The 17225-nt window shown below is 48.3% G+C and overlaps 1 protein-coding gene across 2 annotated transcripts in view; it reads left to right on the plus strand.

Annotated features, from left to right (window-relative positions):
• The window catches only part of LOC150054226 (hexokinase-1), a 78708-nt gene that overhangs the window by 57541 nt on the left and 3942 nt on the right, over positions 1-17225 (plus strand). For both annotated transcript variants that reach the window (XM_090346465.1, XM_090346466.1), the window contains 11 exons: positions 1007-1102; positions 1688-1787; positions 1874-2057; positions 5678-5833; positions 8011-8244; positions 10743-11047; positions 11984-12132; positions 12444-12563; positions 14376-14471; positions 15645-15744; positions 16862-17045. In XM_090346465.1, the coding sequence (XP_090202591.1) occupies positions 1007-1102; positions 1688-1787; positions 1874-2057; positions 5678-5833; positions 8011-8244; positions 10743-11047; positions 11984-12132; positions 12444-12563; positions 14376-14471; positions 15645-15744; positions 16862-17045 (1724 nt within the window). The remainder of the gene's footprint in view (positions 1-1006; positions 1103-1687; positions 1788-1873; positions 2058-5677; positions 5834-8010; positions 8245-10742; positions 11048-11983; positions 12133-12443; positions 12564-14375; positions 14472-15644; positions 15745-16861; positions 17046-17225) is intronic.

Below are 17225 nucleotides of genomic sequence, written 5' to 3' on the forward strand. Positions count from 1 at the left end.
CAGCCCAGTTGGAAATGGGCAGGAGAGCTGGCAGGTCAGAGGGAAGCAAATAGAGTATCCAGGGACTTTGCCACCCCTAGCTTAACCATAGTTGTTTATGGTTCTTTCTGAGTGAACCATAAACCTACCCAAGGACTCACCTACCCTAATGTAGTCTCTTGTAAGTGTGGGCCCCTCCCTTCCTTTCCTTTTCTCTCCCTTCCCTCCTTCACTCCCTCCCTGCTTCCTTTCCTGGGGCTTCAACTCAGGGCCTGGGGTGATGTCTCCAGCTTTTTTGTTCAAGGTTAGTGCTCTTCTCTTGAGCCACAGCTCCAGTTCAGGCTTTTTGGTGATTAAATGAAGGTAAGAGTCTCATGGACTGCCAGGGCTGGCTTTGAATCATCATTCTCAGTTCTCAACCTCTTGAGTTGCTAGTATTATAGACATGAGCCACCAATGCTGAGCTTTGTTGTTGTTGTTGTTGTTGTTGTTGTTATGGGGCTTGAACTCTGGGCCTGGATGCTGTCCCTGAACTCTAGCTCTGCCACTCTAGCACTTTGAGCCCACAGCACCACTTCTGGTTTTCCAGTGATTAATTGAAGATAAGAGTCTTGTGCCTGGACTGGCTTCTGACATTGATCCTCAGATCTCAGCCTCCTCAGTAGTTAGGGTTATAGGCATGAGCCACAGACACCTAGCCTTGCTATTTTTTAAACCAATATGTTTCTGTACACAGAGCTGCTACCCATGAGGAATTGTACAATGTATAGCACTCTAGTACCAGTTGCCCCTTAGCTTTATTCAGGTGCTAGCTGGAGATTAGGAGCTGGTTTTTGTATGGTTGCTCCCAGAGAAATCCATCGTGTGGATGTAGGAGATGGACAGAGTGGTTCTGCCCCCAGATGTGGTCTGGAGGAAGGAAGGCTCTTACCCTGTGTTACTCTGCTTCATCCCTGTCCTGGAGCTGTCCCAGGTCACGGGGTATGGAGGCTCCTGGCCCTTGTCCCACCCATATGCTCTTTCGCAGGCCATCCTGATCACCTGGACAAAGCGGTTTAAAGCCAGTGGTGTGGAAGGGACGGATGTGGTAAAGCTGCTGGACAAAGCCATCAAGAAGCGAGGGGTAATTTCTCTTGGGCTTTGCAGAATGGGGTGTGGCAGGGGAAGCTGTAGCCTGTAGTGGACTTAAGGAACTTTCTGGGGGACAGTAGAGAGAGTAGACAGAGTCTTGTAGAGGAGAGATGAGGCTGCAGCATATGGCAGGTCAGGGGTGGTTTGGTGCTGAGCTGTCAGATGTGATGCCCACAGGCAGGGCCCAGGGCAGGGATGATTGTGACAGGACTTGTGGCTTTGGGGAGCTGCCGTCCCAGGTGCAGCCTGCCGGGGCTGGAACAGAGCAGAGATGCTGCCTTCTTATAGGCATGAGGCACTGGGTTTGTGGAAGAATGTGGCTCCATGAGCAAAATCCTCTCCCCAAAGAATCCTAAGCTGGATGATTAAGGAGACTGCAGTTTTCAGCATGTGATCACTATTCTTTAATCCAAATAATCTGAAGCCTGGTAGCAATTAAGCCAGTACCCCCCACCCCGACATCAGTGCAATGGCGGTTAGGAGAACCAGAGTGCACCTGCCAGATTTCCCTAAGCTGGGGAGAGAGTGCGTGCATGTGCGAGCGTGTGGTAACTCCCCGTTCGTTATCTGTCCCCAGGACTATGATGCCAATATTGTCGCTGTGGTGAACGACACGGTGGGGACCATGATGACCTGTGGCTATGATGACCAGCACTGTGAAGTTGGCCTGATCATCGGTAACGCCCCTTCCCTCCTGTGCCCAGCCCCCCGTGCAGCCTTTCTCTGCTGTTGTGGTGGCAGCTTCCCACACTGTCTCTCACAGGCACTGGCACCAACGCCTGTTACATGGAGGAACTGAGGCACATCGACCTGGTGGAAGGCGACGAGGGCAGGATGTGCATCAACACGGAGTGGGGGGCCTTCGGGGACGACGGGTCCCTGGAAGACATCCGCACTGAGTTTGACAGGGAGCTGGACCGGGGATCGCTTAACCCTGGGAAGCAACTGTGAGTCCTTGCCCTCAGCTTCTAGTTTCAACTATGACACAGGGAGCAGTGAGTGGAAGACTGGAGATAGGAGATGAGAGGACACAAAACCAACCTAAAGCAGTGCCCCAGACCAGAGTTCAAGTCCCAGTACCAGCACCAAAACCAAACAAGACAGATGAAATGAGGAATTTTGTTGAAATCACTTGTTCCTGGAAATAGGTTGATTAGAGAATTTTGCTCAAGCATATTTGTGCCCTTCTTCAAAGCTTTTGGTCCTCTGTGCTAGGGAAAGGTGCTTGCTCATTTGACTACTAGAGCACCATATCAGGACAAAATAGGCCCGAGACACTGTTAAGTTCAGATCTGGTGGAAGGTTGGGGTTTTCTGCTTTATTTGAAAGTTTGAGATTTTCAGTGAGCAGTGAGAATTGTTTCAGTTATAAAACCTTTCAAGGATGGTTGGTCTGGGGATTGATTTTCTATTTGGAGTGCTCAGAAGAATTATGTAAGGGCCTTTAAAAAGTACTGATTCTCAGTTGCCCCCTCAGGTACCCCATCTTGCTTACCAATTCCAGTTCAGTTGGCTAACACTGGTCGGTTCTCAGTATCATAGAAACTCCTGAGTGGTTCTAGTTTTTAACCAAGGTTGGTAAAATCTAACTGTAAGAGAGGTTTGCAAAGGCTCTCTGTGTCCAGGTAGGCTCTGGAGCACTGCAGACCATTTTGTAAGCATTTAAAGAGGACCTATTGTATACATTGGAGGAATGTATTGTCCCAGCAGCAGTGTGACTACTGTCTTCATTAGTGATCTTTATAGTGGTGATTGTTGGACACAGTACACAGAACTATCTTGGGTACTACTGAAAACATCAACCTTGGCTCCAGATCTAGAACTAGAATAAAAAAATTCTTTCTACCTTTATTTCTAGGTCTTCTACATTCTTGTCAGGTACCTGTCTTCTACTGTAGGCTTGTGGGTCCCTTTTCTTTTTGGGGGGGAGGGGAGGGAATGGGGGTAGTTGATTGGAGATCAGAGTCTCGTGGACTTTCCTGTCTGGGTTGGCTTTGAATCATGACCCTCATCTCCTGAGTGGCTAGGATTACTGGTGGTCAACCGTACTTTTTTATTGCTCATGTGTCTAGCTGGCAGCTGGACTGGCAGTGCTACCAAGGAAGCTTCTAATCAGTATGCAAGCCCTGGGCCTGCCCAGAACCTCCTAGGCTCATCAGCAAGGCAGGCTGCACCTCTGCTGCCCCCACCACTGGGCTGTGGCAGGAGTTGTTGGGTTATTTTCAGGCAGATTTCCCTGGGTCTCTACAAACCCTTGACTTGAGCAGAGCAGGACCCAGCAGAGTGCTGTGGTGGCTTCTACAGTTAGATGAGGACAGTAGAGCCTGGGAAGGGACAGATCCCTGGCCTGGCCCTGGTGCCTTGGTATCTGAGTGTGTGAACAGTGGTTCTGAGTGCCTCTAGAAAAGCCAAATGATAACACAATACACAGAGGGCACTGAAGGCTGGTGTTGAGATCTTTCTGTTACTCTCCTGGGGAGAAAGTGAGCTATAGGAGGACAAGCAGAACTTTAGGGAGGGAGCTAGCTGTTCAGCTAATTGAATGATGCCGTCCATGGTACATGCAGAGCAGCACAGTAGTGTTCAGTTTAAGTGGGTTGAAAATGTGACGTGATCACATGTTAGCAATGCTTGTGGACAAGCTCTGCAACCTCTTGGTGCCACAGTTTCCTCACCTGTGAAATAGGGATGACTTAATGTCTACTTCATAGAGTGTAATGGGAATAAAATAGGTTAATGTATATAAAGACCTTAGCAGAATGACAGACACCTAGGAAGGGTCATTATTAACCAGATAGCACAGAATTTGACCTGTGTTACTCCATGTTCTCTGTGTGACCTTGAAGGAAGGCTCTGTCATTTTCCCTACTACGTAGGTAAGGAGATTGAAGCCCAGAGAATGAAGAGGCAGTTGTGGAATCAGGCTTGGGCATGACAGGCATGCTGTACCCAGCTCTGTAGGAACTGATCCTATAGGAGCCCTGCCATCAGCCTGGCAGCTGGCGCTGAGGGCTCCCTCCTGCCAGGGATCCTCCACTGGCTGTGTCTGGGCAGGCCTGTCTGATCCTGCCAGAAGCCAGAACAACGAGGCTTGTGTTTCTAACAAGGCTCTGTGTGTGCTGATGGGTGAGGCCAGCCCTCAAGTCTCAGCAGCAACCTTGGCTGCTATGGCTGTGACTGGAGCAGATTGTTTTGCTCTGTCACTGCCAGCCCTGGGGGCACCAGTGGTCTCCTGCAGAGGAGAGGCCTTCAGTGTGGGTCCGCTCTGTGATCTGCCTTCTCTGGGATCTGGGATTCCTCCTGGCCCCTGGTTAGCCAGGGCCCAGGGCTGAATCTGGCTCTAGGGTACTGGTTCTGGGATGGATCTTGCCCTTAATAAGTCTCCCTGTGGCTACCTATCCTGCAAGCAGAGGCCTGTAGTGACTGCTGCAGTTACAGAATCACCCATCCTGCCACTTTCCCCTGGGCGGAGGGGGGAGGGCACGCGTAAGAGGGCTGGTTTCTTTTGAGTTTGTCCCATTGGTGGGATGAGATGATTGATTAGCCTGCAGCTACCCAGAGTTAGTCCCTGAAGGTCAGTAGGGAGGCAGAGGTTTTTCAAAGCAAATTCTTGGTCCCTTTAGCTAGAAAGAAGACTAATGCTAAGACTGTGACCAACACTTGTCTTACAGTAGTCCCATAGGGAATGGCTGCCTTTCCTCTGAGAAGACATTTCCCTTTCTATGCTGAAAAGTGGGGAAAGTATCTCCTGGCCATTTTCTTCCTCCAGGAGGGCTCCAAGTTTATGATGGAGTCATGGAAGTGACAGCCCTTTAAAAAAAACCGCTGCATAATTTGAGGGCTGGTGGCTCATGCCTATAATCATAGCTATTCAGAAGGCTGAGATCTGAGGATTATGGTTTGAAGCCAACCAGGGCAGAAAAGTGCAAGACTCGAGCTCTACTGAGCAAAATTGTGGGCTAGAAGCATGGCCCACAATAGTGATGCACAAGCCAATTATGAGCAAGCAAGCTGAGGGAGAGCACAGGGCCTTGAGTTCAATCCCTAGGACCAGCAGATAAAGGGGGGGCGGGAAAAAGACAACATAAGAGGGATGATGTTTTGGCGTAAGTGGTAGAGTATCTCCCTAACAAGTGTGGGACTCTAAGTTCAAAATCCAATATTGCCAAAAAGAGAACAATATTGCCAAATGAGAAAGATCTTGGGCTTGTGTAATGGGATTGGTGGGGCTGCTCACTGGTACATACCTGCAGTCCTGGCTGAGGCGGAAGGATGAAGAGTTCCAGACCAATCTGGGCTACATAGTGAGACCCTGCTGAAAGCAGGACAACAGCAAAACTAGAGTGGATGGTTTCCTAAGGGATGATCATATTCTGTTTAGTTTTCTCCATTCTAGATGCTCATATTGCCCTGACTCCAGACAGAGCTCTTTGCCTGCTCCTGTCCTCTGACACAGGCTGGACCTGGCTGTCTTGCCCTCTGCAGTTGGCATCATTATCTCCCTTCATTTAATGGCCCAGGTGCATGCAAAGGAAAATGTGACAGGTGCCTGTGCTTTTCTCCTGCAGGTTTGAGAAGATGGTCAGTGGTCTGTACCTGGGGGAGCTGGTCCGGCTGATTCTGGTCAAGATGGCCAAGGAGGGCCTCTTATTTGAAGGGCGAATCACCCCAGAGCTGCTCACCCGGGGGAAGTTTAACACCAGTGATGTGGAGGCCATAGAAAAGTAGGTACCATACTGAGGACTTCTGGTGACAGGGGCAGGGGTGGGAGCTGCTCTTCATCCAAGTGGAGGGACCTCCAGGCCCATCCCCTCTCACTCAACCCTTCATCCCACTGCTCTCACGGTAGGCACTATGTGGGCATCCTTGAAGGAGAGCCCAGATAGCAGCAAGTGCTTCCTGCCTGGTTAGGAAAGCATTTTTACACACGCCCATACACAGACACACACTCAGACACACACAAATAAGATTTGAGTCCAGGAGTCCAGGACAGTCCCACAGCTAGTCAGACCCAGGTCTGTGTTCCTGGAATTTCCTCTTGCTATATCCTGACTTTCTCTAGACTGTGTTTCTAGAACCCTGGAGACTTCAAAGTGGTACTGGCGTGGATCTGTGGCAAACACTGTCCACTTAGCTTCCTTTTAGAGATTTACAAAGTTCATTAGCATGTTAAAGAAAACTCAGTTCTTTTGGATTAACCTAAATCTTGTGCCTCAAATCACTCTCCACTGCCACATTTTCAACACTGATTAGCAATGAAATCAAGTTTACCTACAACCTCTCTGAGAACAGAGGCCTGTGACTAACCACAAAGACAGTGAACTCTAGGCATAGGTTCCTTATGGGCCATCAAAGCAGGGTGCTGACTGGACCCTACCCTTCTATGTCTGTCTACCTGATAGAAGAGGCCCTGGGCTCTGGAGTGTTTGGAGACTTACTCCTCTGTGTGCTTTGCTTCAGGAACAGGTGCAGAGCCCCAGCCCTGAGTTTCCATCCTTCCCTCTTTGGTCTCCTGGTTGGCTGCTAGGAAGGGAGGGGAAGAGGTTATGGTATAACTTCAAAGTCATTGGTAAGGTCAAGAAATGCCTGCCTTCCTCTTGGCTGCCTTTTGCAACTGGTTTTTCTGATACCAAAAAACGTAAATACATGTGACCTAGGTCTAGAAAGCACATGGCTCACAATAAAGGCTATCTCTAAAGAGCATGCTCCCATGTGTAAGAGTTCTTCCTAAAATCACTATGATATTTCTCTTACTGACATTGTGCTGGTGTCTTAGCCAGGGTTTTCGAAAGGGAGGAAAAGACATTAAAGGCATAAGAATAATATAACATTTGCTACTATTGCAAATGTAATCAAATGCCTCTATGGAGCCTTCAAATACATCTCAATACAAATGAGAGAGTGACAGGAGAGCTTAGAGAGCTGGGGATCATAGAAAAGCATTGTATTTATACTTGTTTTCATTCAACTAAGATTATCTTTTTTTTGGCCAGTTCTGGGCTTGAGCTTAGGGCCTGAGCACTGTCCTTGGACTTTCTCAAGACTAGAGCTCTACCACTTGAGCCTCGGCACCACTTCTGGCTTTTTTTCCATGTATGTGGTATCGAACCCGGGTCCTCATGTCTTCTAGGCAAGCACTCTACCACTAGACCAAACTCCCAGCCCCTGATTATCTTTTTTTTTTTTTTTTTTTTTTGCCAGTGCTGGGCTTAAGCTTAGGGCCTGAGTACTGTTGGTCTTTCTCAAGGCTAGAGCTCCATCACTTGATCCACAGTACCACTTCTGGCTTTTTTTCCCTATGTATGTGGTACCAAGGAATCGAACCTGCGTCTTTGTACATGCTAGGCAAGCACTCTTACCACTAGGCCAAACTCCCGGCCCTCCCAGATTATCATTTTTAAATGAATTTCAAGTGTAGCTGTATAGAAGAATATTTCATAGTCCTCACCCAGGTTTCCCCTTGTATGTGTGAGAGAGAAAAAGAGGTTAAGGTACTATGTGCAGTAACAACAAAACTAGAAAGTGCTTGTGAACAAATCCAACCGAAGATATAGATGACATGCAATAGCAGAACATTAAAATATGGCTGAAACCCACCAGGAAAGATACAAAAGCAACTCTCATATCCCATAAGAGGGATTTCCACTGCCAGGCCCTGAAAGAAGTTCTTCCTCCACCTGCTCAGTGGCTACGTGGTCTTGTCTGTCCACTTTCATCTGTGTGCCTGGCATGTCATAACCCCATCGGGCACAGTTCTCCTCCAGTCGGTCTGCGTTTCTTATGGAGGAAGCTCCTCCTCAGGCCTTTGACAGACTCCATTCCACATGGGTCCCATATTCCCTGTCCTTTCGGCCCTGCTGGTGCGCTCCTGAACTCATAACTGCTAGCCTCCAACCCACAGGAATAAAGAAGGTCTCCACAATGCCAAAGAGATCCTGACCCGCCTGGGAGTCGAGCCCTCCGACGATGACTGTATCTCGGTGCAGCATGTGTGCACTATTGTCACATTTCGCTCGGCCAACCTGGTGGCAGCCACACTGAGTGCCATCTTGAACCGGCTGCGAGATAACAAGGGAACACCCAGGCTGCGGACCACAGTTGGTGTGGATGGCTCTCTCTACAAGACGCATCCACAGTGAGTTGGCCCTTTATTCCACCTGGCTCTCCTTCTCCAGAGGTCAGACTGGTGCATCTAGGGAAGGTTTTTTTAAATTTTTATTCTTTTTACTTTTTGGCAGACATGACAGTGCCTACTTCTGGGCAGAACAGTAGTAACAGTATCCCATTGGTTTGGGTCTTGATCTTTCCACTCCCCATGTCCAAGGCTGGCCTTGATTCAACTCATGATTTTCCTGCCTCAGCCTCTTGAGTGCTGGGGAGTTTCCATCCGTGAAGTCTTACCCTCAACAGATTCTTACACACTTTGCCTCTCTTCATTTCCAAACTTTCCTTAGAGATTTCCAAGGCCAGGAGCCTTGGGTACAGCATGTCTGCCTTCATCCTTATTATACCTGTGTCACAGATGTGGCCTGCATTCTCCTTTCCAGAAGCTTCCCCCTAGAGTACAACCCACCACACCCTCAGATATTGGTTGTGTGTGTGTGTGTGCGTGTGTGTGTGTGAAATTGTAGTACAACTAGCTATCTATTCCTTTGGAATTTCTTTCTAACCCCACGTCCCCTGTAAGAAGCTGGATATCTTGCTGTGTAGCGCATGCTGGGGAACACAGCACGTCTTTTGCCTCATCCTCCCAAGTAACTGGGATGTATAGGTCCACCTCACTACACTCTAGGATTTTGTGTTTTTGGTTGTGAGGCTTGAACTCTGGGCCTGGACACTGTCCTTGAATTTCAGCTGCTGCCCTACCTCTTGAGCCACAGTGCCACTTCCAGTTTTCTGGTGGTTAATTGGAGATAAGAGTCTGAGTTTCTTTTGTGTCCAGGCTGGCTTTGAACCTTGATCCTCAGAATTCAGTCTCCTGAATAGCTAGGATTATTGGCATGAGCCACAGGTACTTGGGGCAGAATAGAAACTATAGACAGTCCATAAAGTTACAAAAAGAATAAATGTTTTTCTTATCCCTAAGCCATTGGCTAATTCTTGCACAAGAAAGCCTGTAACATTGTTAATATTTTGATTATCTTTTTTTTCCTGTTTTTTTTTGGGGGGGGGGCAGGCATTCCTTGACCCAGTAAGCCAGTTTCCATGTGTCATACAATCCTAACTTTTCTTCTTGCCACCAAGCAGTATCCATACTTTTGGTGAGGGAGTGGGAGGAAAAGAGCCAAGTGAAAATAAAAAACAAGAACAATAATTTATTAATCCTTTCTCTTAATCCCAGCATTTAATAGACTCATTCAGTTCACTCCGTGCCATTGTTATCCAGACATTAAGATCTTTGTTTATTCTAAGGTTAAGTAACTGACTCAAGGTCACCTTATATGTGTGGGATGGGGAGAAGGGGGAGATTCACTTTTCTTTTTTTTTTTTTTTGCCAGTCCTGGGCTTGAGCTCAGGGCCTGAGCACTGTCCTTGGACTTTCTCAAGGCTAGAGCTCTACCACTTGAGCCTCAGCACCACTTCTGGCTTTTCTATGTATGTGGGTACTGAGGAATCCAACCTGGGTCTTCATGCATGCTAGGTAAGCTACTCTACCACTAGGCCAAACTCCCGGCCCTCTTTTTTTTTTTTTTTTTTTTTTAATTTTTAGCGGTCCTGGTGCTTGATCTCCAAGCCTGGGTGCGGTCCCTGAGCTCTTTTGCTAAAAGCTAGCATTCTACCACTTTGAGCCATAGTACTACTTCCAGTTTTCTGCTGGTTAATTGAAGATAAAAGTTTCATGGACTTTTGCTCCTAGGCTGGTTTTGAACTGAGTTCCTCAAATCTCAGCCTCTTGATTAGCTGGGTTTTACAAGTGTGAGCCTGGTCCACTCATTTTTTTATCTGACTTTGGAGTATTGTGTTTTTGACCACTGTGGTATATCTTGTGGAAGGACAAAATCCTTTGGGATCTCAAACTTGTATACTCAGTACACACAAAATAGTCTCCCCCGCCCTCTTTCTCTCCCTTTCCCCCTTGCCCCCTCTCCCCTTCCCTCTCTCCTCCCCCTCCCTCAAGTGGTGCTCTGCCATTTGAGCCATGCCTATAGTTTGGCATTTTGCCAGTTAATTGGAAAGGACATTTTTCTTTTTTTGCCAGTCCTGGGCTTGAGCTCAGGGCCTGAGCACTGTCCTTGGACTTTCTCAAGGCTAGAGCTCTACCACTTGAGCCTCAGCACCACTTCCGGCTTTTTTCTATGTATGTGGTACCGAGGAATCGAACCCGGGTCTTCATGCATGCTAGGCAAGCACTCTACCACTAGGCCAAACTCCCAGCCCTGGAAAGGAAATTTTTCATACCTTCCTGCTGGGGCAGGATCCAAGTGTGAGGCACAGGCATGCAGCTGAAACCTCTCCTTCATGCGATGGAGGCGGGTATTCTTTCTTCCGTTACTTGTCTGCATGTTGCCTTTTTTGCAGTCAACGAATAGGACTTGCATGAAGACAAGAAGCCACTGTAGAGCATGGAGTGAACGCGTCGTGAATGGTAGCCCAGGGCTGCTAAAGTGCTCCTCCCTGTCCTCTCTCCCCCAGGTATTCCCGGCGCTTCCACAAGACTCTGAGGCGCCTGGTGCCTGACACGGATGTGCGTTTCCTCCTCTCGGAGAGCGGCAGTGGCAAAGGAGCCGCCATGGTGACCGCGGTGGCGTATCGCCTGGCTGAGCAGCATCGGCAGATAGAGGAGACGCTGGCCAGCTTCTGCCTCACCAAGGAGATGCTGCTGGAGGTGAAGGACAGGATGCGGGCCGAGATGGAGCTCGGGCTGGGGAAGGAGACACACGAAAATGCCTCCGTCAAGATGTTGCCCTCCTTTGTCAGGAGCACCCCGGATGGGACAGGTGAGGGGCTGTGGGTTACGTGGCCATGGCCTAGGGACAGTGGGGCTCGGGGAGTTTCATCGTCCCGTGGGTTAGGTGTGCAGGATATGGCAGAGGCTAGAGGTCATTTTTGGGGTGGCTCTTTACCAGTCAGTGTTTGTGATACATGTATAAGTAAATTCGTGTGTGCCAGTACTGGGGCTTTGACTCAGGGCCTCAAGCTCTCACTTAGCCTTTTTTTTTTTTTAACTCAAGGCTAGCGTTATACCACTTGAGCTACTCCAGCTTATTATCCTCCTCCTCATCTTTAAGTAGTTCTGCAAAGGAGTTTCTGTTCAACATGTCAGTTTGTGGAAACAAAATGCATCTCGATCACTGTCACCTTTCTCATCATTCTTTCCCTTCTCTTCTAACTCATCACTTCTCGTTTCTTGTTAGTTAATTAGCAATAAGAGTCTCATGGACTTTTCTGCCCAGGCTGTCTTTGAACCATAATCCTCAGATCTCAGCCTCCCCAGCAGCTAAGATTGCAAGCCTGAACTACCCTGTGTCTGGCTTTGCTGCACTCTCTTGATCCAAGATGCATCTCTTGGTTGGAGATTGCATAGCCACGCTACAGAGGTTGGTGTAGGAAAGGAGGAATAATTCACATTGATACAAATTAGTCATTCTTATATGAGGTTCCCTAAAATCAGTGTATTGTGCCAGGCTGTTTAATTGTCCATGTGAAACTTGTTCATTGTGACAGTGATTCACTCGTGAGACCTTTTGTCCTTTAATGGGGCCTGGTTCTTGTGTCAGAGTCCCATGGCCACCCTTCTCTGAGCCTGCACTGTGGAGTGACAGGATTGGGAATTGCAGTTTCTCTTCTTGCTAATTTGGAGTCTCGGGTTATTGGCTGCCTAGAAGCACTCAGCTATCTGCAACCTTCTTTGTTCTCCTTGATATCTGTAACAGAGCATGGTGACTTCTTGGCCCTGGATCTTGGAGGAACGAATTTCCGTGTCCTGCTGGTGAAAATCCGTAGTGGGAAAAAGAGAACAGTGGAGATGCACAACAAGATCTATGCCATTCCTGTGGAAATCATGCAGGGCACCGGGGAGGAGGTAGGTAGCCCTGAGTTTACACCCCAGAATGCCTATGCCACACACAGGGCCCGTGGCCGCTGGTGCTCATGTGGTGGTCACAGCCCTGTGCCTAGGACCTTGTGAGCCACAGGATTGGGTACATTCAGCCATGCCCTCTCAGTGGTAATGGGGCCTGCGAAAGTCTTGAAGGGCCTCATGCTGCAAGCGTATGAGAGTACCTCTGTGTGTGGTGTGTGTGTGTGTGTGCGTGTACGTGTGTACTTAACACTTGTGTGCTCTAAGTGTAAAAGCAAAGAGAGCCCTAGTGATCGCTCCTTGTCTCCTAAAAGCTGTTTGACCACATCGTCTCCTGCATCTCTGACTTCCTGGACTATATGGGAATAAAAGGGCCCCGGATGCCTCTGGGCTTCACCTTCTCCTTCCCCTGCAAGCAGACGAGTCTGGATGCGGTGAGTCTCTTCTGGAGGGTGTCAGGACCCTGGACAGCGCAGGCTCACCATGGCCCAGGCGGCCTATGCTGTGAGGCCTTTCCCAATCCTACCTGGGTATCTAGAACTAACTCACAGGTCACCTGGGGTCAACCCAGGCCTTCCTTCCCCCGCTTCAGGCACATCCTGAGACTCTGCTCTTCTGTCAAGGAGAGCACTTGCTCCTTTGGAATCTCCATCACGAAGAGCCTCGCCTTCTGCTGCCCTCCCTGTTTACTCCATCGCTTCTTTCATTGTAGCTCTGAGTGCACTTTTGGTAGCTCTGTTTTTCTTTTTGGCTAGTGTGTGCTCCTTGAGCCAAGACCTGCGTGAACATTGCCTAGTGCAGTGTTCTGTCAGCAGAGAATCACTGTAATAGTTGCTCAGTAAATGGAAATTCAAGCCCTAGGCACAGACAGAGGGTTATGGTGCTGCTGTTGGGGAGTCCACACTTTCACCTGAGCTTAGTACCTGTCAGGAAGGGCTGGGGTGGGGATGGGGGTGTAGAGTGGGGCTGAGTCTGGGGTGGAGTGGGCGTATTGCAGGCTGAGGGAGCAGAGTGCAGTCTTCAGGGCAAAATCAGCCTGTCTGTTGCAGAGCTTCAGGTGGCCTGTGTGGTACCAGTGGAAGCATGGCCAGGGGAGGGGGCCTCAGGCCAGGACTAAGCCATGTTGAGCAGCAGTGCAGGGCCACATAAGATGATGTGGTGCAGCTGCATGCTGTGGTACCTTTTCCCCACCAAATATTAGCAGGAAGATGTTTTTTTTTTATGTATGTGGTACCAAGGAATTGAACCCAGGTCTTCGTGCATGCTAGGCAAGCACTCTACCATTAGGCCAAACTCCAGGCCCCTTTGTTTCTTTTTTGAGTCAAGATTAGACTACGTAGCCCAGGCTGGTCTTGAACTTGAAACCCTCCTGCCTAATATTACACATGAGATTGGAACCACTGTGCTCAGCTTCCTGGTTTTTTTTTTTTAATGCTGTTTATTGTAGTGCACATCTGTGACTCTTTTAATCCAGCAAATCTGTGACGTTAGTTCAGCCACCCCTAAAGTTTCCTTGGGTGTAATGCAATGTTAAGAAAATTTGCATTTCTTTAGTTTATATGGTCAGCAAACACTTCTGGGGAATAACTTGTTCACACCATGGATGTTACCCAGCTAAGAATCAGGCTAAGAATGGTCCACCATTACCACTTTCTTGTAAAAAAAAAAAATCTTTAAGTCACATATTTATTTGTTGGCATCAGGGATTGAACTTAAGACTGCCTGTAGCTTGGCTTGTTTGGCTAATGCTCTACTACTGAAGCCATGCCTCTAATTCAACATTTTTGCTGGTTAATCAGGGATGAACTCTCATAGACTTTCTTGTCTGCATTGGTTTTTCAACCATGACCCTCCAGTTCTCAGCCTCCTAAGAGGCTAGGATTATAGCCATAAGCCACCAGCACTTGGGACCAATTTTTTTTTTAATGCTTCAATATTTTTGCAATGCTGAGGATCAAACCCAAGACCCCAGTGCATATTAGGCAAGGTCTCCACCACTAAACAACATCCTCATATCCACGAACCTTACGCCTCACTTTCTCCATTCATGAAATGGGGATTATGAATCACACAGGCCAGTGGGGAAGAGCCAGCCTGCAGGCCTCTGCTTTTTATTGGCTCACTACCCTGGTGTTTATGAATGGAAGCCTTGATAGCTGTTACCAGGGAGGGTTGTTTAATCACCAAGTTGTCTGGTGCCTGGAACATTTAATCACTAGGTTGTGCCGGTGCTTCTCGTGTTTCAGGGCATCCTGGTCACCTGGACAAAAGGCTTTAAGGCAACGGACTGCGTTGGTCATGATGTAGCCACTTTACTAAGGGATGCAATAAAAAGGAGAGAGGTAACTATTATAACAACGTTGGTAAAAGCTGTTTACTACTTTGGGGGGGGGGTTATAAAATTGTGCCATTGCTGGGTGCAGGGGCTCACGCCTGTAATCCTGGCTACTCAGGAGGCTGAGATCTAAGGATCAAGGTTCAAAGCCAGCCCAAGCACAAAAGGACCTGAGACTCTTATCTCCAGTTAACCTCTAGAAAACTGGAAGTGAGGCTTGGCTCAAGGGTAGGGCAGTAGCCTTGAGCTGAAAAGCTCAGGGACAGTGCCCAGGCCCAGGGGTAGGGCAGTAGCTTTGAGCTGAAGAGCTCAGGGATAGAGCCCAGGCCAAGGTCAAACCCCATGACCCACCCCCCCCCCAAATTATGCCAGCTTGTAAAGATTTGGAAGAAGCCAGAAGCTGTGGCTCATGCCTATAATCCTTGCTGCTCAGGAGGTTGAGATCTGAAGATCAGGTTCTGTAGAAGTTCTTCATTTTTCTCTCATCTGCCAGCCAATAAACCATGTTATTAAAGTATTGAAAAAAATACTTTTTTTTGGAGACAAGAACTTTCTACCCTATAATAGCCCTGGCTGGCCTCATACTCACCATCTTTCTGCCTTAGCCTCTCGAGGGCTGGGATTACAACTGTGTGTGCCTGTACACTACTCCTACTCCTTTTTAAAGAAAGGAAAAATCATGACTTGTATGAATGAAAAAAGGAAAGTGCAAGGCCAGGAGTTTGGCCTAGTGATAGAGTGCTTGCCTAGCATGCACGAATACCTGGGTTCAATTCATTGGAACTACATACCTAGAAAAAAGCCGGAAGTGGTACTATGGCTCAAGTGGTAGAGCTCTAGCCTTGAGAAAGTCCAAGGACAGTGCTCAGGCCCTGAGCCCCAAGCCCCCAAGAAAAGAGAAAAGAAAAGAAAAGTGCAGCCAGCCCCTGACAGCTAGCTGTACATAGCGTAGCTTGGCTCTATCCGCTAGACCACCACATTGTAACGAACGTGATTTTCTAGAGCTCAGTTGTCAAACACGACTGCTCTGCTGGCATGACATAAAGAGTAATCATGTTGGAATTCTGAACCCGCTTCTAGAATACACCATGTTTCCTGACTCCAGAGTTGCTGAAATAACAGGACTCAAGCCTAGGTTCAGCTGCTGCTGCTCTAACACCGCGGCCCTTTCTTTTCAAAGGAATTTGACCTGGATATCGTGGCCATGGTCAACGACACAGTGGGCACGATGATGACCTGCGCCTATGAGGAGCCCACCTGTGAGATTGGACTTATCGTAGGTAGGTGTCCTGCAAGGGTCTCTAACTGGAGAGAGGAAGGCTGAGTGTCAGCAGGGCAGCCAACTGGGGCTGTGTGGGGCTCCCGGATGTGTTGGAGGGGTGAGGATCAGGCTGGAAGTGGTTACAAAAGAGGGGAAGGACAAAGGAGTCATGTCCTTTTCCCATATAGATTACAGGGATTAAGATGATGGAAGGTGTTTTGAAAGGTCTCACAGAAGGAGAATCTCTCAAGGTGGAAGTTGAGCCAATATTTGTTTTAATTGAACAAGAAAAAGTGGGGGAAATAGCTGCGAGAACCCTTTGCATGCATGAAGAAGACTCATTGGTGGTTCTCATTGGTCTGTATTTCCACCACTAGTAGATACATGTGTGCAGACAACCTTGTAGTCTAGTGACCTCTGAGCCCTTGCTTGATGGAAATGACCAAAGGACCAAGCGCTTTGGGTCTCTTTGGCTCCAGGGCATGTACTTGAATTGTCCTCTTGGTGTTGAAAATCCATCCCTTCCCACCTAGAATAAAGGCCTGGTCTCTAGGACCTGGGTGTGGAGTGGGTGGCATCCTTGGCCTGCAGCTCTACCTTACCTGGGAGCTAGTGCCAGAGTCCAGTGACTTTCCCTTTGTTGTAAGACATTAATATAGCCCAGGTCAGTGTGGGTGTTGCTGGAGCTATTCAGGAGACTGAGATCTGATTATTGTGGTTCAAAGGCAGCAGACAGGAAAACCCATGTGACTTTTATTAAGTAACCAGAAAAAAGCTGAAAATGAAACAGTGGCTCAAGCGGCAGAGTGCCAGTCTTGAACTCAGGACCGTGGACAGTGCCCAGGCCCTCAGTTCAAGTTTGAGTAGTAGCGCGTGCGCGCGTACACACACACACACACACACACACACACACACACACACACTCACTCTGTGGTCAAGATATCTTGGTATCAGGTGCTTTCTGTGTGACTTAGATTCTCAAGTTCTATTTTGTGGTTTTCCTAGAGAACCTGGGGGAAAGCGAAGCTGTAGTTTTGTTCCTCTCTAATGTGTTTCCCTGTTGGTACAGTCCCAGACCCCAGGCCTCAGGCTCAGCTGCAGGCCTTCCTCATCATTCACCCCATTGTGTGTTGCAGGTACTGGCTGTAACGCCTGCTACATGGAGGAAATGAGGAACGTGGAAATGTTGGAAGGGACCCAGGGTCTAATGTGTATCAACATGGAATGGGGTGCCTTTGGGGACAATGGGTGTCTGGACGACATCAGAACCGAATATGACAGAACGGTGGACGAATATTCTCTAAACACTGGAAAGCAGAGGTAACTGTCTGGCAGAGGAAGCAGCTGAGGGAGAAGGAGAGTGTTGAGCTGCATTCTTCCTTTTTACAGTGGAAGAAGTTTCTAGTAAGACTGAGGTGGAGTCAGAGGCTTGGGGAACTGGTCCTTCTGATTCATTTCTGGCCTTCTAATTGCTCTGCTTTTCCTCCCCATTGGAATAAT

Source organism: Megascapheus bottae, chromosome 15 (assembly GCF_031878675.1).
Source record: "Megascapheus bottae isolate mThoBot1 chromosome 15, mThoBot2.hap1, whole genome shotgun sequence".
NCBI lineage: Eukaryota > Metazoa > Chordata > Mammalia > Rodentia > Geomyidae > Megascapheus > Megascapheus bottae.